Source organism: Quercus suber, unplaced genomic scaffold (genome assembly GCF_002906115.3).
Source record: "Quercus suber isolate HL8 unplaced genomic scaffold, Cork oak 2.0 scaffold_550, whole genome shotgun sequence".
Taxonomy (NCBI): domain Eukaryota; kingdom Viridiplantae; phylum Streptophyta; class Magnoliopsida; order Fagales; family Fagaceae; genus Quercus; species Quercus suber.
Window position 1 is genome coordinate 378347 of NW_027069998.1, and position 23583 is coordinate 401929.

The following is a 23583-nucleotide window of genomic DNA, read 5'->3' on the forward strand; positions in this document are numbered from 1 at the left end:
TTTGTGGTATATGCTTACATGAGTTCTATTTTGGCAACACGTTGGTGTCTTTGTGAATTGTGACTATAACGAATCCATGGTCATGGGCCATGGGCCATGGCTTGGCAAATTGCGGGTTATAACTTATAATGACTCTTATGAGTGTGATTGGTGAGCAGCGTGTGCGGTAGTGGGCCATGGCAATATTATGTGGGCTTGATCATAGATACGTAAGTTGATTGTGTGGGTTGCTTGTGTGCAAGGCAAGATTGGGTTGGTTAAGTGCGAGGCATGCTTGAATATTTTGAATCCACCTTCTTCCTCATTATTAACTATCAAATTATTAATAAATTAAAATAATAAAATTTATTACTTTTAAAACTCTCAACTATCCAACTTGTGTGACAATACAACAATACAAAAGTATCTAATGCAACTCTTCTCTAATAAAATGTCATTTTTCCCACAGGTTACTCGGGTGATAGACTCATTAGTCTGGAGTGTGACGTAAATTTAGAGATCTTAGATTCAATTCACCACACTATCCACACATGAAATTTTTGGAATATTTCATGAGTAAGAAGTGAAATGATTTGACCAAAGTCTTGAACACTACCATAAAATAAAATAAAAAGTCATTTTCCCCTCATAACGAAAATTGAATACTTGTATTAAACACAAGAACAACGCAAAATAAGGTGATTGGGCCCCCACTCATCTCCATCTATGACTATTACAACAGATCTTAGTGAAGTAGAAATTGGCAAAGGCCCAAATCTGTTACAAAAGCATACTCAATGGGCCAAAAAGTGAGCTGCCATGTTACAACTTAGATTAGCAAACTTCCATTGACTAGCCCAAATAATGAATTGGACACTCAACTACCAGTCTACCACATCTTTTTCAATCATATAAACCTTACAAATGACTGTTTCAAGTTACCGAAGGCTATTGGGCTTGCCAATGAGTCAATGACTGCAGTGGTCTAATCTAATGGCACCTTCCTACGTCTTCGGTTTGAGACCCAAAGAAGGTGAGCATATCTCTAAACCAAGCTAAATGAAAAATAAAAAATAAAAAAATTTGGTATGAGACTTTTTGTGGCTGAGAGCGATTCTCTGCGATTCTTCATCTCATCCAGCAACAGAAAAACCAAAATCTAAATCTTCTCTACCAGAAACAAATCTATTTCTTTGCTCCTTTTCCATGGATACTTTGTCAAGCTCAGTTTCAACCCTTAAAGTTCCAACCCCGTATCCAACTTCTCGTGAACTATGTTTCTTCAAGTCAACTCCTCAGACACCCCAATATTCCCACCTTTCCCCACAAACCCACCTTTCCTCTACCACCAAAACCACCAACAAAACCATAACTCTCACCCACAAGACCTTCACTCCCTCATTCCTCTCCCACTCTCAACCCTCATCTTTTACTCCAAATTCTCCAACCCTTTACCGAGAACCAGCCAGTGGTTATGCTGCCGCACTGGTAGACATAGCTCAATGCAACAATTCCCTTAACACACTTGGAAAAGACGTCCAAAGGTTCTTGAAGATCCTCAGAAATGAGCAAGTTCAAGAATTCTTGGATGACCAGTTTATGAGTGAGAAGGATAAGGGACAAGTTATTGGAGAAGTGGTCAAGAAGGGGAGATTCAATAGGCATTTGGTGAGCTTGATAAAGATGTTGATTCAGAAAAACAAGGTTGGAATTGTGAAAGAGGTGTTGGAGGAATTTGAGAGGATTCATGATGAGTTGAGCGGGACGCAAGTGGTGTTGGTCTCATCAGCAACAAAGATGGAAGAAGATCAGTTGTTTGGGATTGCTAAGAGGGTTCAAAAGCTTAGTGGGGCTACAAAGGTGAAGGTAAGGAATTTGGTTCATGATAGCTTACCTTCCTTTGCCGTATGAATACAATCATAAACAATGTAAGATTGCAGACCTTGAACGAAAAGAAAGAGCTGCAAGTATTATTCACCCCACCTTGAATACAATCATATGCTGAAATTCCATGTGTGGATGAATAACAGTATTTAAATGTAAGCGGGATGAATAATATGGATGAATAACAGTATGAATACAATCATATGCTGAAATTCCTTGTGTGGATGAATAACAGTATTTAAATGTAAGTGGGATTCGAATTTCAAACTTATAATTTGATGACCAAAAATCTTATTAGTCGAGTTAATTGAAATTCACAATAAAGTTTCATATTTTTGTGATAGATCAATTAGACATTGGAAGTTGATCAAAATAGCATGGCACCCAGCGATTTATACTCCATTGCTTTGTTTGTACAATACTAATATTTCCATTATTTGTTAAGTTTTTGTATTTTTTGTATTTTTTTTTGTTAGTGTTTATTTAAACGGTAATTGTGTTACTTTAGCTCTTATTAGTATTGCAAAAGAGAATGAAAAAGTTTTTATTTGCTTAGAACAATGCCCCCTTGTTTTTCTTCCCCATTTTATATAGTGATTTTCAAACAATAAAGTCTACTATAATTTTCTCTAAAAAAAAAATTTTTTTTTTTTTCTTCCACAATATTTTTTTACCACTCCTACATAAATTATTCCTTAATATATTCATTAAGCAACATTCTATCTTGGTTGAGATTACCTATATACGGTACATACAAAACAAAAAATAGATGTGTACCATAGAATGTTGGTAAATAGTACACATAGTGCATTTAGACTTTGCTATCTTACTTTTGCTTTTGTCTTTGGAATAAAAATAAAGCGTTGTGCTTATCAAAAATAAATAAAATAAAAAATAAAGCGTTGTGTTGTGTTGACGGGGGCATCATAAGGTTTTTGTTAACAACTTTGAATTTTTTTTGGTAATTTTTTTTTGTCTTTTTCTACAATTTTATGTCATATTTTTCAGTATGAGGTCAACTTTGTAAAGAGAAAAAAATATTAAAATAACCAAAATGATTAGTTTTATATCATTTTTTTATTTAACTTTTTTATTAAATAAGACTCACTTTTGTACAACTTTAACAATCACCTATGCGGTGCTTGTTAACATTTGCGAAAAATAAATTCACTTTGGATGCTCTTTTACTTTTCTAGCCTCAAAGGCACACCTTATTTTGCATTTTTAGGTTTTGCTTAATGCACTTTGGATACTTTAGATTTGTTAATGTTGTGCTTTACTCTTTTACTTTTAAGTGGACAATTAATTCAAAAAAAAATTAAATTTATTTTCTAGCTAGGAAATTTGTGGAAAACTCTAAAGATCGATAGATGCAACTTTCTTTCTGTTTCCACTTTCCTCTCATCGTTAATATCAAATAACTTTGATAATGATTCTTTAAGTTTATTCTTATATATCAATGCGTTTTTATTTTTTGGATATTAACTTAACATATTTGGAAAATGAATGTTTTTATAAGACCTGCACTCTCTTATTCTTAAGCCTCATCCTGCAAGACCTAATTTTGAAAGAGTAGTTCCCACAAAATATTTCCAAAAAACTAAAAATAATAATAATAATAAATAGTTATATTAAACATCTAGTACAAACTTTCAATTGTTTCTTATTTGTAACCAAGGAATATGCATCCAACAAAATCTAAAGTGTGTAAAGTGTATCTAACAAACTTCAAAGTATCCAAAATGTATCCAACAAATCCAAAATGCAAAATAAGTTGTGCATTTAGCATGAAAAAAAAGAGAGTATCAAAATTGAATTTATTTTCATTCTTAAGAAAAAAAGTAAAAGAAATCTAGTAGAGTCCAAAATGTAAGGTATGCATCCATCATTAGAAAGTAAAAAAGCGTCCAAAGTGATTCAAATAACCAACAATCATATAAAAGACGAAAAGCAAGATGCAAAGTAAATGAGCATTCACTGTCATCAAAATTCAAAAGTGACTTAAAAAGCCAATAATGAAATTGGAGACCATAAACCAATCAAAGACCAAATAATAACATGTAAGAGAATAAGCCGGTCAAAGACAATAGTGACTAAATGAAATTGACAAACTTCAAAAGTCTATGAGAAGTGAATTTCTCTTTACAAAAAGATATCACCTTATCTTTAGCTGTCTCTTTTAACCTTTCTTCCACCAATTTGATTATAATACTAGAAGTTTCAAATGGTAGAATGGACATTTGGGGTTGGGTTTTTTTTTTTTGGCATGGGTAAAAATATAAAAACCACGCTTGAGGTTTGGATAATACCAAGTACTACTCTAAAAAAATATTCAATTTGATCCCTAAGCACAAACGAAACTTAACACCATTTGAAAGTTTCCTGCCATTCTAAGTCATCTACTTCCTTCTAATAGCTTATCTTGATTGTGCATGTCTCATAATAATTACATTACGGTAATTATATGCAAGAGAGTGTCTAGCTAGCCAATGGTAGATAAATAGCAATTTGAGATGGAGAATGAAGCAAGAGAAAAAGGGGAATTTTCAAATGGTGTTAAATGACTTTTATGCATAAGAAGCAACTACTTTATACCAATAAAGTATTTTCACAGTTGGTTTTTCCCTTATTAATGGTGCAACAATAGAATAGCTCCTTCCACTAGCCCCTCACCCATTTTGCATTTGCATCTGGTTCGCACTCCGTGTGACTGAGTGTTAGAAGGATACATTTTCCTGTAGCAATTTTTAGAAGAAACTCTAAATCCCCTATCGAAGTGAGTCATTCTCTAAGGTCTTCCCTCTACTATTATTTTTATTTCAAACATACTAAACACACCCAATTTCATAACTTACTAAAGTAATCATTTGTAAGTTATAGAAAAAAGTGTTGGGTCCTCGAAAAAATTGATAGGTAGAAAGTGTCCGCCACTCCCAATTGACTTCTCCAAACGATGTCAAATTGGGTGTTGAATTGTATGTTGTTGAATATTAGCTTTGATACCATGTTGAATATTAGGTCTGATACCATGTTAAATGGAGAATATTATCAAACGCAATGTGTTATACCATGTTGTGTATGCTAGAGTTGATGCGGAAGAGGAAGCATAGAATAGGAACATCAAGAACACGAGGGTTACGTGGTTCAGCCTTGACGGCCTACATCCACGGAGGAATCCCTTAAGAGCTACATCTTTATTGTATAGGAGTATAGTACAATAACCTGTGTTATAATGAACCCTAACATGAATATATATAGGCGACTAAACCCTAGACTATTAGTACAAGCAGGAATGGGCTTGGGCCTATTACATTGGGCTAATATGACTAATATATATCTCTAACACCCTCCCTCAAACTCAAGGCGGAAGCTCGATGAAGGTTTGAGGTTGGATAAGCATGAGAAGATCACTTGGAGATGCCTTGAAGAATGCCTTTGAAGAAACCAAAATGAAGAATGTGCCAATTGACCAATTTCGGAGTTCCAAATGAAGAAACGGAGTCCAAAATTGGAATCTACGCGAAAAACTGAGCAAGATAGGCCATTTCGGAAATTTTAACTTTTGGTCAAAAGTCAACGCAAAAGTCAAACTCAACGAAAGTCAACGGATTTGGTCAAAGTCAACGGTCAGTGCTCACGGGTCAGATCCGGGTGGTCCGGGTCGGGTCGGTCCGGGTCAACAGTCAGCTAGGTGACGTGGTGCTGACGAGGCGACACTGCTGACGTGGCTAGCGACGCGGCTGATGACGTGGTGATGACTTGGATTAGGGCTGACGTGGCAAAGGCTGGCTTGTGCTGACGTGGCAAGATGATGTCATCGGATGACGTCAGCAGCAGTTTTCCGGCGCGTGGAGGAGCGTGATAAGTCCACCGGCGCGTGAACGAGATGCCAGAAACGCTAGCGGCGCGTGTGGGCGCGTGTCTTTGTTTCGGCTGCCGGGCTTCCTGGGTTTTGTAGATCGGTGGGTGACGACGCCGACAGAGCGGCGCGTGTACCATAATGCAGTCTGAATTCCAGAATTTCGGCGGCGCGTGGGAGGAGCAAACGGAGGCTTTGTCAGCGCGTGGAGGCGCGTTCAGCCGTCGTTAGATTCTAGGTTCCTGGGTTTTGATCGCGAGAGGCCGTGGAGCACATCTGTATGGTTGGTTTCATCAGGTGAAGCATCGATTTGCACAGATCTGAGATTGAAGCCACGGGTTTGCTTGAGTTTGTGATCTTTGGGCACAGCAGTTACATAACAACGATGATTTCGTGGGAGCTGTGTGATGCAGTGGGTCCTGATCTGAAAGCAAGCATAGGTGACTTTAGATGATGGTGTGCACGTGATGATCTTCTTTGCTGTGTAGAGATGTTTGTTTGATGCCAAGAACGAAGTTTGGCTCTGATACCATGTTGAATATTAGCTCTGATACCATGTTGAATATTAGGTCTGATACCATGTTAAATGGAGAATATTATCAAACGCAATGTGTTATACCATGTTGTGTATGCTAGAGTTGATGCGGAAGAGGAAGCATAGAATAGGAACATCAAGAACACGAGGGTTACGTGGTTCAGCCTTGACGGCCTACATCTACGGAGGAATCCCTTAAGGGCTACATCTTTATTGTATAGGAGTATAGTACAATAACCTGTGTTATAATGAACCCTAACATGAATATATATAGGCGACTAAACCCTAGACTATTAGTACAAGCAGGAATGGGCTTGGGCCTATTACATTGGGCTAATATGACTAATATATATCTCTAACATATGTGTACCTAAATTTATTCTTTTTTTCCCCCCTCGAAGGGAAAAAACTCAAAACAATGGAAAAGTACGAATGACCACAAAAAATAGTTGAGAACAGTTTCCAATTTGGGTAAGGTTTTCCTTTAAACGAAGTTTGGAGAAATCTTTTCCAATCCACTACTTGACAATTTATAAGATTGTTCGTATTTATCATTTAAAACTGGTAAATGTTAACAAGCATTGTATAGTGCTTGTTAAGGTTTGCTAATGTGAGTCCCACATCAATAAAAAATTGAGTAAATAAGAGAAAAAGTACCACACGGTTGGCAAGAAAGATTTGGACAAATTTGCCCTCTTAAAGAAGATGTAGCTAGTAGGGATATTTTTTCTTCTTTGGACAAAATTACCCTTTTAACACATTTCCCTCCATTTTACTTTTTATTTCTAATCAAATTTTATTTTACCAATATTTTACTATCCACTTTCTTTCACTTTACCAATATCAAATTCAAAATTTTCCCCTTTATCAATATCAAAGAGAAGAAGGGATGAAGAAATGTCAATGAAGGATTGAGGAATAATTAAACAAGGTACCACTATTGTATTTTATTTGATTCGTAGTTATTTTTTAAAAAATAGGCTAAAATTAATATGATGTTAATTTTTTATTTTTGATACATGTATTTTGTAGCACTAATGGATGAGAATGTAGTTGCAAGTGAGACTCAATACTTTGCCCCAAAAGATTGCTTTGACTTAAATGAACCACTTCAAGAAGGTATTATCATTTTATTTTATTTGTGATTTACATTTCGTTTATCATAGAATATTTTTAAACTTTTGTTTTAATATAGCACCAAATTAATATGATGTTAATTTTTTTTTTCTAATACATGTATTATAGCACCAATGAATGGGAATGTAGTTGTAAGTGAGACTCACTACTTTACTCCAAAAAATTGTTTTGACTTAAATGAACCCCTTCAAGAAGGTATTATAATTTTATTTTTTTTTTTTGTAAATTTACATTTCATTTATCATAGAATATGATGTTTATATTTTAAACTCTTGTTTTAATATAGCACCAATGGATGACAATGTAGATGCAAGTGAGACTCATCAATTTGTTCCAATGAATTGTTTCAACTTAAATGAATTATCTCAAGAATCTATTATTATTTTCATTTTACTTGTAATATATAATTCATATATCATATAATATAATGTTTATTGTTTTTTTTTTAATTTTGTTTTAATATAGCACAAGTTGATGGTGATTTGATTGCAAGTAAGGTTCATGGAAGTGTTTCAAAGAATTGTGTTGAATTAAATGAGCTTCCAAATGATGGAAAAAATAATAATACTTATGGAGATGAAATAATTGATTGGAATGAATGTCCAATAGATGAAATGGAAATTATTGAAGAACATGAAGATATAAATTCAATAGAAAAGAAGTTTGAGCCTTTTGTTGGTCAATGTTTTCCTAGTGAAGAAGCAGCTTTCATTTTCTATAAAATTTATGCAAATCGATATGGGTTTAGAATTCGAAAAGGTCATACTGAGGAAAAAAAAATGAGAAATAGTAAGATGTGATATTTTTTGTCATCGATAAGGTAAACAACCACTAAAAATAGTGAATCCATCTAAGGAGCAACAAAATAGGAAGTCTTTAAAATGTGGATGTAAAGCTTATTTAAGTATCATTTTGCAAAAGTCATTTGATATTTTTCCTTGAGAATGACATGTCACTAAGCTTGTTGTAGACCATAATCATGATTTGTTCTCCCCTTCGGAAGTGTGATTTCTTCCAGCCAATTGAGTTATCACTATAGATGTTGAAAAACACATTTTCTTATTGAAAGAAGCCGGACTTTCAATTAGAGAGGTAATGTGTGTTATGGAACTTGAGAGACATTTGAAACATGGACAACTTCCATTTTTTCAAATGGATATTCGTAATCTTTATGCGAAAATGAGGAGGAAGAATGCAAAGAATGATGCCATGGATCTCCTATATTTTTGCAAAGTTGCCAAGGAAGAGAACTCTAGATTTCAATATTCATTTACAACCGATGAAGAAAATAGATTGGAGCATATTTTTTTGGTCAACTACTCATTGTTTTGATTGGTACAAAAAATATGGAGATGTGGTTGTTTTTGATACTATGCCTTTTGGTATTTTTGTTGGTGTCAATAATTATGGAAAGACAATTCTCTTTGGTTGAGGACTTCTTTTAAATGAAACAACAAGTGTCTTTCGATGGTTAATGAAGGTACATTCTGTTTTATAAATTTGTACAATCATTTTATAAATTTTATTTAATTAATTAGTAGAATAATAACGTATATCCTTTGAAACATTTTCATGCTTTAGTAAATTTGTATTTGATTAGCAAACTTTTGCATGCTTAATGGAGAATCAACCCAAGGCAATTTTGACGGATCAAGATTCATGGATTACAGAGGCAATATTAAAAGAATTGCTAACTACAAAGCATGCATTTTGTATATGACATATTATTGCTAAATTTAGCAATTGGTTTATATCAATTATTTGTAATCAATATTCAAATTGGTACATGGACTTCTATAAGTTATACAAGTTAGAGTCGTGTGAAGAGTTTGACAATCAATGGCTTCACTTTATGATAAAATATGACACGCTCTCTAACAAACATGTAATTGGTTTATATCAAATCAAGCACTTTTGGGTACCATGTTACATTTGTAGGCATTTTTTTTGGTGGAATGACAACAACTAGAAGATTATAAAGTATAAATGTATTTATTAAAAGGTTTGTTAGTTCTCACACAAATTTGATCCAGCTCATCAAACAAGTAAGTCATTATTTACCATTGATTTCTTTTGTTGTATAGTTTTTTTTTTTTTTTTTATTTGATAATATTTGCAGTCTTCATGTGTCATGCAAAAGTTTTTAATTTATTTTACTATTTGTAATTTTAGGTTGATTTTGCCATTGAAGATATTGAGCAAACACAATCATATGATATGATGTTGGACACATATAGAGGTTCTTCTTTAAGATCAATGTCACCATTAGAAGACCAAGCACATAGTGTTGTGACGCCCTATGCTTTCAAGATTTTTCAAGAGGAGTTTGGGAGAGCAACAAAATATTCGGTACTTTAAGAAAATGGTATTAAATTTGTGCTATAATATTATAAAGATGAAACTAGTCAAAGGTACAAAGTATTATGGGATGGTAAGATGACATATAGTAATTGCAAGAAATTTGAATTTTCAAGTAAACTTTGTCATCACGCACTTAGTGTATTCCTTCATAAAGATTATTACCAAATTCCTTCCTCGTATTTACCACCATGTTGGTGTCGTGAAGCATCATCAAGTGAACAAAAAAATTGCTAATGGTGGATGATGAAAATTTAATAGACAAGGAAAATATGGTTGATGCTAATGTTAATGATATAATTGATGGAGATTGCTTCATTAATTGTCCTCCACTCTTAAAGACAAAAGGTTGCTCGAAGCAAAAAAAAAAAAGAAAAAAAAAAGAAAAAGAAAAAGAAAGGTGGAATAGAATTAGGAAAGAATAAAAAAAGTCTTGTGGCCTTTACAAGCGTGTTGGCCATAACATCTCAACATGTCCGGAAAGAGATAATTGTACTTCCTCAAATGGTGCGGAAAAAAAAAATGTACTTCAAGAGAAATGAGATTGAATCCAATATTTTCTTTGAAATGTTAGGCATAAACTCTTGAGCTTGTAAAAGAGAAAAAACTATGACAATATTGTGTTTGTTAATTTTGATGCTTCTCTTGTCCTTTGTTTTTTTTTTTTTTTTGGTTTTACATTTACATTTTGACAATATTATGTTAGTGAATATTCACATTATCGTTTTCAATATTATGTCATTGTACTAAAACGCTTCTTCCTACTTTTTTTTTTAAATGAATTTACCTAAATTTTTATAAGGGATTCAATAATACTAATTTAACTTAAATAATCTTGAAGAAATTCAAACCTAAAATCTGATCCATGCTGATATTACATTGTTAGTCTCTAATATTTATCTGCCAATGCTATAGTCCCTAAAGTATCAAGTGAATGTTACTTGTTATTGTTTTAAAGTAATCTGCCAATGCTGCCAACTTAATGTATTTGTTATTGTTTTAACTTTCTTTTTTGGTGTACTGTAAGGTGTCTGTTAACATAATTCTTTAAAAATTCACTTGACTCATTTAAAAAATCATGCGAGCTAATGTACACATGGATGATCTTTTTAAATATCACATAGTGGGTTGGAGGTAATATTTTTCCTTTAGGCCCCATTTAGTTGGGTGATTTTAGGAGGATGGAAAAGGGAAATAGGAAAATAGGGGAGATTTTAGTGAGATTGTTTGGTTGGGGGGATTTTGGCCCAAAAATTTTTGAACACCTTTCTTGAGCTTTTTAGATAATTCCTTTAATTTTTTGAAGTCTTGACGTAAGGTAGACTGTTGAGGACATGAAATGGTATGAGAATTCATCGTATTTTCTTCAAAGCATGCAATTGACTGGCTATTCCATTTCCTCATACTATCACTTCGATGCAGTAATGGATGGGTCATATTTTATAAATCGCATATATTTGAGATCCTCCCAAAACATTTGTGCTCCATCTCTTAACTTCAACTTTGCATGCCTAACCTATCTCTTATGTTATCTGCAAAATTTGCTTACTCAAAGAATTGCTCCAGCTCCTTTAACCAATATACAAGAATTCATGAATTTTGATCTTCATGACCGGAAAAATAAGGTGTATCTGAAAATTACCACGATTCTCTAAAATAGTGCTTCAATAGGTGATAACTAACATGGAGTTTGAAGTGGTGACTAGATTTTTTACTTGACTGTTCTGGATTTGTCATTATTGAGTGAGGCTTGATGGACTGATTTTTTTTTTTTTTTTTTCTCGTTGGGTCAGGCAAGGTTTTATGGTCCGATATAGTATTGGGTTGTCAAACAATAGGCTTAGGCTTGGTTTTGTTTGGAAATTGGGATGATGGGTTGAGGTAAAAAGATGTGGGTAAGGGGTAAATGGGTCGGGCACAAGATATGTGTCGTATGAGGTCATCTGGATTAGATTGAGGGTTTTTAATTTTAAAACAAAAAGGCCAGTTACTGTTAATGAGATTAGATTGAGGGGTGCTGGTGAGATTGTGGCAGAGTGGAACAGAGGTGATGGTGGAGACAACCAGTCGAAGTGGTGGCTCACGGAGGTGACTACAGTGATGGATTCTTATTTCTCTTCTCTCTTTGTCTTTGTGGTTGCAAGGGATTTGGAGACTTGATTGTGGGTTTTTGGACTACAGTTTTTGGTTAGCTTGAATATCTGAGTTTTCTAGTACTAAGCAGAAAAATTATGAAGACAACTTTCTGGTACTAACCATAACATTTGAACAGTTAAATTGAAAGTCCAGAAAATAAAGAGTAAGCAACTAAAAGAGTTTTTTTGCTTGGATACTACTTTTAGAGGTGATTTTGCATTCAAGTGAACTTTTTTTGTTGCTATTATTCATAGTGAAATGCATGACACATTTAAGGCTAGCAACCTGGCAGTGATTATGGATAAAAATTAAAATGAGAGTATATGCATTATGGAGTTTGGGTAGCACCTTGTGGTGAATGTTTGATGAAGTTCCTTGAATTGATGTGCTCTTTATTTTAATAACTGTTTTAGGTGCATTTAAATCATGTAATTGCTCTTAGAATGGATATATATTTTTCTTACCAATTCCATTATATGGATATTATTCTTTTAAGGTCTCTATGATGCAGGACAACTAGAACAAAACTAAAATAATGGAAAAATAAAAGATAGACCTAGGAGTCAGCACCTAGGCCTTACTTGGAGTTAGCACCAAGCGGGAAAACCACTAGGAGTCAGCACCTAGGGTAGACCTAGAGTCAGCACCAAACCAAAGAAAGACCAAACGATCATTTTTTCATTCATCAAAATATCAACTATCTCCTCAAGGAGTACAATAGGTTGCTTATAAAGGATTACTAAACCCTAGTTCTAATTGGCTAGGAAACCCTAATTGCCTTATTACAAAAATAACCTTGCTTCCCAAATTAAAATACTAATAGCCCAATAAACTAATAAGACCTAAAACATAAAAATACAATTGACTTACAAACATAAATAATACTAAATAAAAATCTTCTTGCGTCTCCTGCATCATTCTCCTCCGGTTGGAGAAAACTCGACCTCAAGTTTTAAAGCATTGAAGGATTAGGATGCTAACAAGTAACACTTGCTTCAAGTCTGGAATCACCCTAGGGAGCACAGGGAAAAGAAAAACCTTGAATTCTACCATGTCAAACTCTTCTGGAATAACAAAATCAATGTGTGGAATCAACATAATCTTATGTTGCACCATTAGAAGCACTATGTTATCCACTTTCTCCACTTTAGCAAATTGTTTGTCTTTATTCACCATGGAAGGCTGATCAAAAGCAGATTCATTAGCTTCCACTATCACATCATGTGCACCCTCTAACAAAGTACTCTCTTTAGACACCATCTTTTCACCTTGTTACTCTTCAATAGATTCATTTCCTTGCACGCATGTTAAAGTAACACTTGTCGAGGCATGTACGTCTGTGTCAACATTAGACTTTGGTGTTGTTGGAGGATTCTCCATGACTAAGATATCATCATCAATGTTGTCTTCTATTGGGGCAGCAATACGTTCATTGTGATATAGTATCCTTGGTTTTCCAATTGAATCGGTTTGAGTCTTCTTTTGCTTCATCTGAGCAATCCTGTCTTGAACATTTTTTATGAGCTCCTTTAATTCCTTGGTAGATAATTCCTTGGTAGATTGTTCAAAAGTGCGCTGAGGACATGAAATGGGATGAGCATGAAGATTCATCTTATTTGCTTCAACTTGAAAAGTACCATACTGAGATTGGGGTAGATACTTAGCTTGATAGTATGGTGACAAATACTCATCACAAAACTTTTCTTTCATATCTTCTCACACACTGATGACAAGTTCATAATCCATATAGTGGAAATATTCAAGCTTCTCTCAAAACCTTTGTGCGTTACCTTTTAACTTTAACTTGGCATACCTAACCTTTTTGTTATTTGCAAAATTTGCTTGCTCAAAGAATTGCTCCATCCCATTCATCCAGTTGACAAAATCTCTTGTTGTACCACGGCTCGTGGTTTTGAGGTATGAGAGTTGGGACTGGCCTAATTGAAACACACCTTAGACTAGCTTGTGCACAAGTTGGGCCATCCCCACATAGACACACCCTAGTAGGAGCCTTAGATTTACCATGTGCTCACAGCAGGAATGACTATTACAAATGTTACAACAGAAGGCACTATGCAGCAAGATAACTAAAACATTTCTACCAATTAATAATAATACATAAATAACACGATAAGGGAGAGTAGAGCAATAAAATCACAAATAACAAGATTACAGCAAACAGTCTATCAATAGGATAACGAGTTAGTCATTTATAAAAAAAAATCATATTCGTCTACCAAAGAAATTGGCTTAGCTGTTCAGCGAACACAAGCCTAAAAGGGAGCCAATCTCTAATGTGGGTAACCTTAGAGGGAATTCCTGTTGTAGAGATTACACACTTTGGAAAGAGGACCTAGATGGTTGAAGCTTGAGTTCTTAGCTTATCAAAGACAGAGAGTGGGTCTATTGAGAGGGAGAGAAATGGGTAACCCATTGATACATGTCTCTATTCCCGACACTTTCCTTTCTTTGGGATTTTTATATTTTTCCTTTTCTTTTTTACTTCTTTATTCTCTCTCTCTCTCTCTCTCTCTCTCTCTCTCTCTCTCTCTCTCTCACCATTGTTCCTCCTTCCCATCTCTCTCTCTCTCTCTCTCTCTCTCTCTCTCTCTCTCTCTCTCTCACCATTGTTCCTCCTTCCCATGTCCCCCCTTTTCATTGTTCACAACTATGGCATTTTATATTGCCTGCTAGGACAAGATTTATCATTTTTACCCTTCAACTGCTTTTGGCTCATTGTGGGCGTCCTTCCAAGACTATCCATAGCCTTGCTGGCTGTCCAGCTACCACCATTACACTGTGTTGGCTGCACCACGTCTCATTCCCAGACAAAAGTGGTTTTGTTTTGTCTCTTACCTATCTTAATACTCTCATCTAAATAAGGGTTAAATCTCTCCCTTACCTACCTCTATGGTATGCATCTAGTAGTTCTAGCTCATGTTTACTTATTTTGGGTGAAATGCCATCCCAGCAGGACATTTTTCCCCAAAAGAGTTTGAGCAGTAATCCCAAAATGGGCTCCCCCTTCTCTCTACCACCAAACCATACCCTCTCATATCTCTAACTTGTGGCCCACCTCCCATGTATTGACTAGGTATAGGTAGGTGGTGCCTAAGCCTAGTGTGCATGCTCCACTTTCATCTGAATCCATTACTTTTCTAGCCTTCAAGCATTTGCCATTGCCTTTACTTTTGTATGATTCTGCTGCATATTCTAGTATTCGTTTAACTCTTGCGGCATGAATGATACATAGGCCTTTAGGCTTTCGTTCTCTGCATTCCATCTCCTCTTTGAATTGGGCATTGTTTGAGTGTGGGCCCTCTCCTTTTTACCTGACCCAGGTTCCTTTTTGTCCCATGTTCGTGGGCTAGCTAGTGTTCCTACCATGCCACTGCACTATTCCTGCTATAATATCACTTATCATTTTACCTTGTTGTTACCTCTAGGCTTACAGGTTGAAGCTCTTGCCAATCTGTTTCTTACAGTCTTTCTTCTTTTGGGCTTTACTGGCCAGCATTCTTGCTGGGCCAGCCCATTCCATGCCTTGGGCATCCTCGGCCCATTTCTTTCCTTGGGCATCTTCGGCCCATTTCATTCTTCGGGCTTCCTCGACCCATTTTCTTCTTCCTTACCTCTTTCACTTCCATGGGTTTTTACTAAATCTTTTGGACTTTCCTGACCCAATTACCATATCCTTACCTTTCAGGCTTATTGGCCTTTATGCCAACCTTATGAATTTATTAATTCCTTTCTTGGGCTTCCCTGACCCATTTTACTTTTTCTTCATCTCTTATAATTCTCATGGGTTTACTACCTTCATTCTTTGGGCTTCCTTGGCCCATTTGCTTCTTATTGGCCACTTATTATTTTTGTGAGCCTGTTGACCATTACTCCTGCCATTTTGGCCTGATGGTCTTACTTTACTATTTTCTCTCCCCATCTTTTTCATATTGTTTGGCTTCTTCTGCCATTGAGCCCTTTTGTCAAAAGTGGGCATCAACACACAAGTATTATAGAAACTACATTATGGTAATTATTTGTGCAAAAGAGTGTCTAGCTAGCCAATGGTAGATAAATAACAATTAGAATTGGAGAATGAAGCAAGAGAAATAAGGGAATTCTCAAGCAGTGTTAAATGACGTTTGTGCTTACAAAGCAAATACTTTATACCAATAAAGTATTTTCATGGTTGGTATTCCCCTTTATTAATGGTGTGATAGCAGAATAACTCCTTCAGCCGATCCCCCACCCACTTTGCATTTGTAGTTGGTTTGCACTCTATGTGACCAGATGTTAGAAGGATATTGTTTCATGTAGCAACTTTTGGAAGAAACTTTGAATACCCTATCAAAGTGAGTCCTACTCGAAGGTCTTCTCTCTATTATTATTTTTCTTTTGACAATACTATAGATACACCCAATTTTATAACTTGCTAAAATAGTTAATCGTAAGTTATGGGAAAAGTGTTGGGTCCATGAAAAAAGTGGTGGACAAAAAGTGTCAATTACTCACAATTGACTACTCCAAATATTGTGAAATTAGGTGTTGAATTAGATGTATACCAAAATTTATTTATTTATTTTTAAATCTAAACAATGGAAAACCTTATGAGTTACCACAAAAATTAGTTGGGAACAGTTTTTAGTTTGGACAAGGTTTTCCTTTAAATTGAGAGTTTCAACCTATAGCGTTCGCTCTTGATAATAACTCTTTATTATTAGGTCAAAACACCAATAAGTTTTTGGTGTAGGCAAGGATTGAACCTCGGGTCTCTTATCCAACTATCAAAGACTTTACCAACTGAGCTGCCTGGAACCCACAGGTTTCCTTTAAATCAGTTTTGGAAAACCTTATAAGGGCATCTCCAATAGCCTTTCTAAAACTATGTTTGGAGAGCAAACCCACAAAAATTAGCTCCAACAACCTCTCCAAATTGTAAAAAATAGAGTAGATAAGCTACAGTACTCTCCACACATGAAGAGTTATTATTGCTCTTCATATGAATTCTTGTGACTAAAATATTCAATCTCTCTCTCTTTTTTTGTGCACATTAAGTTAATAATAATATTAAAGAAATGATGAAAAAATAATATTTAAGTGTAATAGAGATTGGTTAGAGAGTTTGTTGGAAAATTATATTTGAAAAAGTAAGTAGGTAAAACTGTTTACTCTCCAAACAGTGTGAAAATTTGGCTAAACTGCTAGAGATGCTCTAAGTTACCACAAAAATTAGTTGGGAATAGTTTTTAGTTTGGACAAGGTTTTCCTTAAATCAGTTTGGAGAATAGGAGGAATCTTCTCCAATCTAGTACTTGGTCATTTAACATTTATTATTTAAAAAGTTCATATGACTTGTTAAATAAATCATGTGACTAAAAGTACACATAAATGATCTTTTAAATAGTCATGTAGCAAGTTATAGGTAAACTTTTCTTTTACACCTTGTTTGGTTGAGTGATTTTTGGGGAGAAAGAGAATAGGAGGGGAAAATATGGGAGATTTTGAATAGTGGGGTTTTTTTGGTCAAGGGGGTGATTTTGGTGGTGTATTTTGTAATCAAAGAGAAAATGAAAGTGAAAGAGATGACTTAGATGGAAATTTACCCATCTACCCCTCTCCTCCTTCCACATTAGTTTCACTTTCTTCTTCTTCTTCTTCTTCTTCTTCATTTTTTTTTTTGGATAAACAAAATAGATTTTATTACTAAACAAGAAAGATACGAAGAGGGGAAGATATAATCCTCTCTGATTACAATTCTTCAAAACAAGGAGAGCCACAAGCCATAACAAAATGACCTTTAAAGACCATTCGGTCAAGTCATGAGTTGCACCATTTGCTGTTCTAAGAACCCAAGAAACAAAGCAATTTGAGACTTGTGACAGCAAAGCAGATATATCATAGCAAATACTCTTAATTCTCCGAGGGATGCCTTGGCAGGGTATACAACAGCATTAACAAGTATTCTTCTTCTTATTCTTTATCTTTTGTTTTTCAATGTTAAGTTAACTATTCCAAAATATTAATAATTTGTTTTGTGGGGACACGTTTTGCAACCCAAGCCTAAGGTGTATGGGATCTTAGCCTAGTAAGTCCAATACAATAAATTGTAGAGAATGGATTAGAGAAATAGGCCCTAATGAATTTGACAATGGCTAGTATGGATTCAAGAAATGATCAGGCAAGAACAAGGCATATAAGACTGAATGAACTCTCTGTTCGAGGAGGCAAATCTTATTATAAATGAATAAAACAGGTTACAATTGTTACTTTGATTGCTACAATCTTCTTTCTCTATTTTTCCGATCTCCCTTCGTTCAGGGGTCTCTTACATTATATATCTCATTCTCAGTGATCTTGGCCCTCCATTTGTCAATCGTCCAAGCCACTACTTGAGTGTCTGTCTCATCAGACACCCCTTCTAGCTCTCTATGAGTTGCGGTGGCCAAGGAAGTATTGTTCAGGGGTCTTCTCCACATAAATGCAGCTAGAAAAGTAGCTGCAATGCATTTAATACAGAGGTATCAGCTTTTCCTTAGATATTTTTGGGTTCCCTTCCTTCTAGTGTGTTCATGAGTCACACTTCTAACACTGGAGCTTCTATGGAGGTCATTTTCATCGTTGGAGTACATATCTGAGCTATATTTGTTATAGCCGAGGAGGAATTCCTCCTCGGACCGCTTTCTACTCCTTTCTTACTCATGAAACTCTAAACTAGAATCCCTCATAACTATTTGTCCCTCCTCGGACATGCCAACATCCTCGGATAAGGCCTAAGGCTCAACATACAATTTTAGGCCCTTATCCCTACAATAGCCTCTTAAAACTTCAGTTTTTCCCTCTCATTTGAGGAGAAAAGGCGGGGTTTTGATTTTTAAGAGACAAAACCGTTTATCTCTCTGGTTCACATAGGCAGGAGTGCCATTTTACGTGCCCCATGATTGCTACTGACGCTTTGTGGCTTGTGAGGTGTCATTAATTGCTCTAGATAGCGTTATGTTTCCCACATCCAATAGCGAGACACAGATCCAATGGCCGACATTTTTCCTTAGGTTTTGAGTGGGATAACTCCCACTCAATCCCACCCTTTATATAAAGCATCTAGAGAAATCATTTCCCTCATTTTACAAGTCTTCAAGCTCTCCAGAGATCCCAAGCGCTTAAACTCACAAAGCTCTCTCAGCCACTAAATTTCCCTAAATCTTTTCCTTAAGAAATTTCCAATATATTTTTCCAAAAGGTTCAGGGTTTAGTACACCTATTCTCGTAAGTATCTATCTCTTAAAACTTTCTTTTTCTCCTTGGCCGAGCTCCTCGACCTTTTTCCTTATTAGAAAACTTTCTCATTGTCATCCACATTCGCATAGATGGGTAGATTTAAGCACTTAGTGGATTCTTCGGCTGATATGGAGGGTTTTAGGGCTAAATATCATATCCCACAGGGAGTGGGCTTATAATATTGTCCCCCAGACCGAATACTTACTAATAGAGAGGTGGGTGAAGTTGTCATTCCAATGATCGTTTTTATAGAGGGAGGAATGACTCTTCCCATAGGTAGGATAACTAGAGATTACTTGCTCAACCACAGGTTGTCCCCATCAATATGCTCCTAACCTATTTAGAGTCCTAGGGTGTATAGATGCTCTGAACGATCAGTTGAACTTAGGGCTCACATGGTATGACGTCGTTCATATGTACGAGTACCATTCCCTTATTAGCGCGGGATATTACCTCAAATCCTGGTCCAATGTCGCTAGGTTGATATCCTGCCTTCCTAAGTCCAACAAGCGCTTGAAGGATGACTATCTGGTCGTCTCTAGGGCATGGTACGACGATCTTCCTTGCCCAACTCGGGCAAGAGAGCTAGGTGGGGTACATTAGGATCAATTCTTTTGAACAAAGGGTTTAACCCTTTCACTTTTAACACTTCATCTTCTTCTGATGATAATCTTCATCAGTCTGACTATGATTTCCTTCTCGGATGTTTTTGCAGATAAAAGCCAAGATGCTTCGAGGATCAGTTTGACCAACGTTCTAGCTCTCAACTACCTACTAAGGTCAGAGATATTTATTAGTGAGGACGGACAGCTACGAGCCACTCACTTAATTTTGGATTACGAGCCTCTGTCTCGTGTATTCCAGGACGCATGCCAAGAAATAAGGGTTGGAAGTTCTAGATTATTTCAAATAGACGTCTTCAAACTAGGGTTTTTAGCTTAGAGAGATCTTTCACCCGTTTAGCTGCCCATTCAACGCGTCCTTCAAGAGGTAGCCGCTCCAAGGGAGGAGATAGCTTCTACACACTCATCCCTCAAGGCCGAGATTGACCAATTCTGCTTCGACGAGGAAGGTGAAGTGCCAACAAGGCCAGTAGAACTCTCAGACTCTGAAGCTGACTTTAACCGACTTTCTATTGCACATTCTCCGAGGTTAATAGTTGCTCAAATCGATACCAGCTCAGAAGTAAAAGAAGAAGGCATGGACCTGAAGCAAAGGGCCGACTTAAAGGGCTTAATGGCCAACAGGAACAAGGCACAAGCTTCGAAAGAAGTCCCTAAGACCCAAGTTACTCCCAATCTTCGTCCTCCTCCCCTTTCGCTCCTTACTAACCTCGAACTGAAGGCCATTCCGGACTTAAGGAAGAAAAGGCCAGTTGAGGATCTGGAGGAAGGTGAGGTGGGACTTCAAAAGGGAGCCAAGCAACAATAGAAAGCTAAGGACCCCAAGGACAAGAGGGCCCACTCGGTGGAGAGCTGGGATAAGGTTGAAGTGCGCTGAGGGCAGCGTTCCTAGGCTTACTGGCTAGAGGTGGATGGTGCTCCCTTTTCTTGGGACGCCATGATCTAGGAGTCTCAAAGGGGGCACGCCGGCATCCTCGCCAAGGCCCTAGAGCAGCCCCTTCTCCTCCCCAAAGATATGGAGGGCCTTAGGCGTATTAGGCAACCTGACCTCTTCATGTCATTGAAGAGGGACCTTGTAATGGTAAGTTAACTAGTATCCTTTTTCGTTAAATACTAAACTACATGTTTATTCATATATGTGTATATTCTTTATGACCCCTTTGCTACTTTAATGCAGATTACCTAGCAGATTTATGTAGTTGAGGAGTGGGTTAGGAACAATAATGATGAGGTTAGGGTTGAGGCCCACTCCTGTTTAGAGGTTGAGAAGTAGTTGGGGGCTTTAAAGCAGGAGCAAGTCGAGCTATCCGAGAAGCTAAAAGAAGCGGACAAAGCTCATTTGAGTGCCTTGGTAGGTCTAAAAACTGTGGAGAGGCAGGCTGAGGATCAGCGCCAACAACTACACATAACCGAGATAAACCTGGCCATCGAAAAACAAACCATTTTGGACCTTAAGGTGGAGCCGCAGAAAGCCAAGGAGGCAGCTCGGTGGCCAGGGAAGCCGCTGAGGCCGCAATGGTGGCATTCTATGAGCACGGGGTGCGGGACATGAAGACCCGATTGACTAAGGAGGTAGTCGTAGTGTGCAGGGACTACTGCACCGTGTCTTGGGGAGTAGCAATGGACCGAGCGGGAGTCCCTGCAGACTCCAGGTTGAGGAGGGCCGAGAATATCTTCTTCCCAAAGGACATTCGAGAAATTTCAGGTGCGGACCCTTCTCCTAAGTAACTCCTTACCACTCAAGCTCCCCCTCCTAAGGCTGAAGTTTTTGAAAGGGCTGGAGTGGGTAAGGAGACTCAACCACCAGTGAAAGTTAAGCCCTCTGAGGATGCCCTTACAATTAAGAATGTGATCTCCTAGGCCAAGGACGCAAAGGCTAAGTCTAAACCTGATGATGTCCATTACAAGGCTGTCGATCCCAAGAAAGACCCTCACTCAACCATGGCCTAGATGTAGGACTTCCTTTTGTAGTTTTTTTTTTTCTTTTTTTCTTTTAATGTATATGTAAGTTTTTTTTTTTTTTTTGGTAATGGCAATCTGCTATCAAACATAATGTATTCCCATTTCTGTTTAACGAAAATGTTTTTTCCTTTTATCTCTCGTACCTTTATTGTTGTGTGCTTCGAAGCTTATTATTACTACTCTCAACAAAATTTAACAATAGTATGCTGACAACAATCTAAGTACTTTGATTAAGTACCAGAAATAATGAGGTCTAACACACATTTGTATTGAGAATTGAATCTTCTATACTTAAGTAAACGTATACCTTTGGGAGAAATGAAAGGGAGAGACAACCCTTATTTTGCTCATCACTTGGATAAATGTACAAGGACTTCAACTCATTTAACACTTGTAAAGATGGCAACTGGTGTTAATTTTACGAAAGTATGCGGTCCGAGGGACCTGACATAATTTAGGTTCTGTTTAATACTTAAAAAGATGCACTAGTGTATTAATTTCCCCAAAGCATCTGGTCTGAGGACTTCAGGCATGACTAAGATTCTGTTTAAACACTTATAAAAGATGTCATAGTGTATTAATTTCTCCAAAACATCTGGTCCGAGAACTCAAGCATGACTAAGGTTTTATTTAAACACTTATAAAATATGTCATAGTGTATTAATTTCCTCAAAGCATCTAGTCCGAGGACTCAGACATGACTAAGATTCTATTTAAACACTTATAAAAGATGTCATAGTGTATTAATTTCCCTAAAGCATCTAGTTCGAGGACTCAGGCATAACTAAGATTCTATTTAATCACTTATAAAAGATGTCACTGAGTGTTAATTTCACCCAAGTATGTGGTCCGAGAGATCTGACAAAATTTAGGATTTGTTTAACATTTATGAAAGATTGAATAATGAGAAGTATAGTGCCTTTAATAAATGAATATATTGACAAAAGAGACTTTCATTAATAATAGCACTTTTTCAGATTGTTTACATTCTACGGGCGTGGTATTACATGCTCATCTAAGTCTTCTAGAAAATATGCTCTTATACTAGCCACCGAGGTAATGTGATATGGTCCTCCCCAATTGGACCCTAACTTTCCCCACGCTAGGTTCTTTACAGTACCCAGAACCTTTCTTAACACCAAGTCACCAGACACTAATGGTCTCAGTTTTACATTGGCATCATAACCTTGCTTGAGCTTGTGTTGGTAGTATGCCAGTTGGACCATTGCATTTTCTCTCCTCTCATCAATCAGGTTTAGTTTTCCAATAATCCGTTGTTATTACTTAAATAAAAAATACTTCTCCTCAGTGTCGGGAAGCCAGTCTCTAAAAGGATAATGGCTTCGGCTCCATATGTCATTGAAAAATGAGTCTCCCTTGTTGACCTGCGAGGTGTGGTTCGGTATGTCCACAAGACATGTGGCAATTCTTGCACCCATTTTCCCTTCGCATCATCCAACCTCTTCTTGAGTTCGCTTACAATGACCTTGTTAACAGCCTTAGCTTGTCCATTTCTTTGGGGATAGGTTAGGGTAGAATATCTATTTGTAATTTCCAAGTCATAGCAGTACCTCTTGAAAGATTTGCTATCAAACTGAAGGCCATTGTTTGAGATAAGGGTACGAGGGGCTCCGAATTGTGTGACGATGTTCTTCCATACAAATTTCTTGGCATCCACATCTCTGATGTTTGCTAGAGGCTCAGCTTCAATCCATTTGGTGAAGTAGTCCGTGCCGACCAGCAAATATTTCTTATTTTTTGCTGCCTTAGGGAAAGGGCCCACAATGTCTAAGCCCCACTGAGTGAATGACTAAGGGATGGATAGTGGATTAAGG

General features: G+C 36.6%; 1 protein-coding gene across 1 annotated transcript; it reads left to right on the forward strand.

The window, feature by feature from the left end:
- The first annotated feature begins 972 nt into the window (after nucleotides 1-972).
- On the forward strand, nucleotides 973-2062 carry LOC111983242 (ATP synthase delta chain, chloroplastic). Its single transcript, XM_024014909.2, has 2 exons — nucleotides 973-1012; nucleotides 1073-2062. Exons 1-2 carry the CDS (start codon nucleotides 973-975, stop codon nucleotides 1888-1890), a joined length of 858 nt encoding a protein of 285 aa, XP_023870677.2. The 3' UTR covers nucleotides 1891-2062.
- Nucleotides 2063-23583: the final 21521 nt, after the last annotated feature.

Bases quoted from the DNA above. Each gene is read 5' to 3' on its own strand.
- LOC111983242 (XM_024014909.2), top strand. From the start codon at position 973: ATGGCACCTTCCTACGTCTTCGGTTTGAGACCCAAAGAAG. The intron at 1,013-1,072 runs GTGAGCATATCT...ATTTGGTATGAG, and splicing joins CGGTTTGAGACCCAAAGAAG to ACTTTTTGTGGCTGAGAGCG.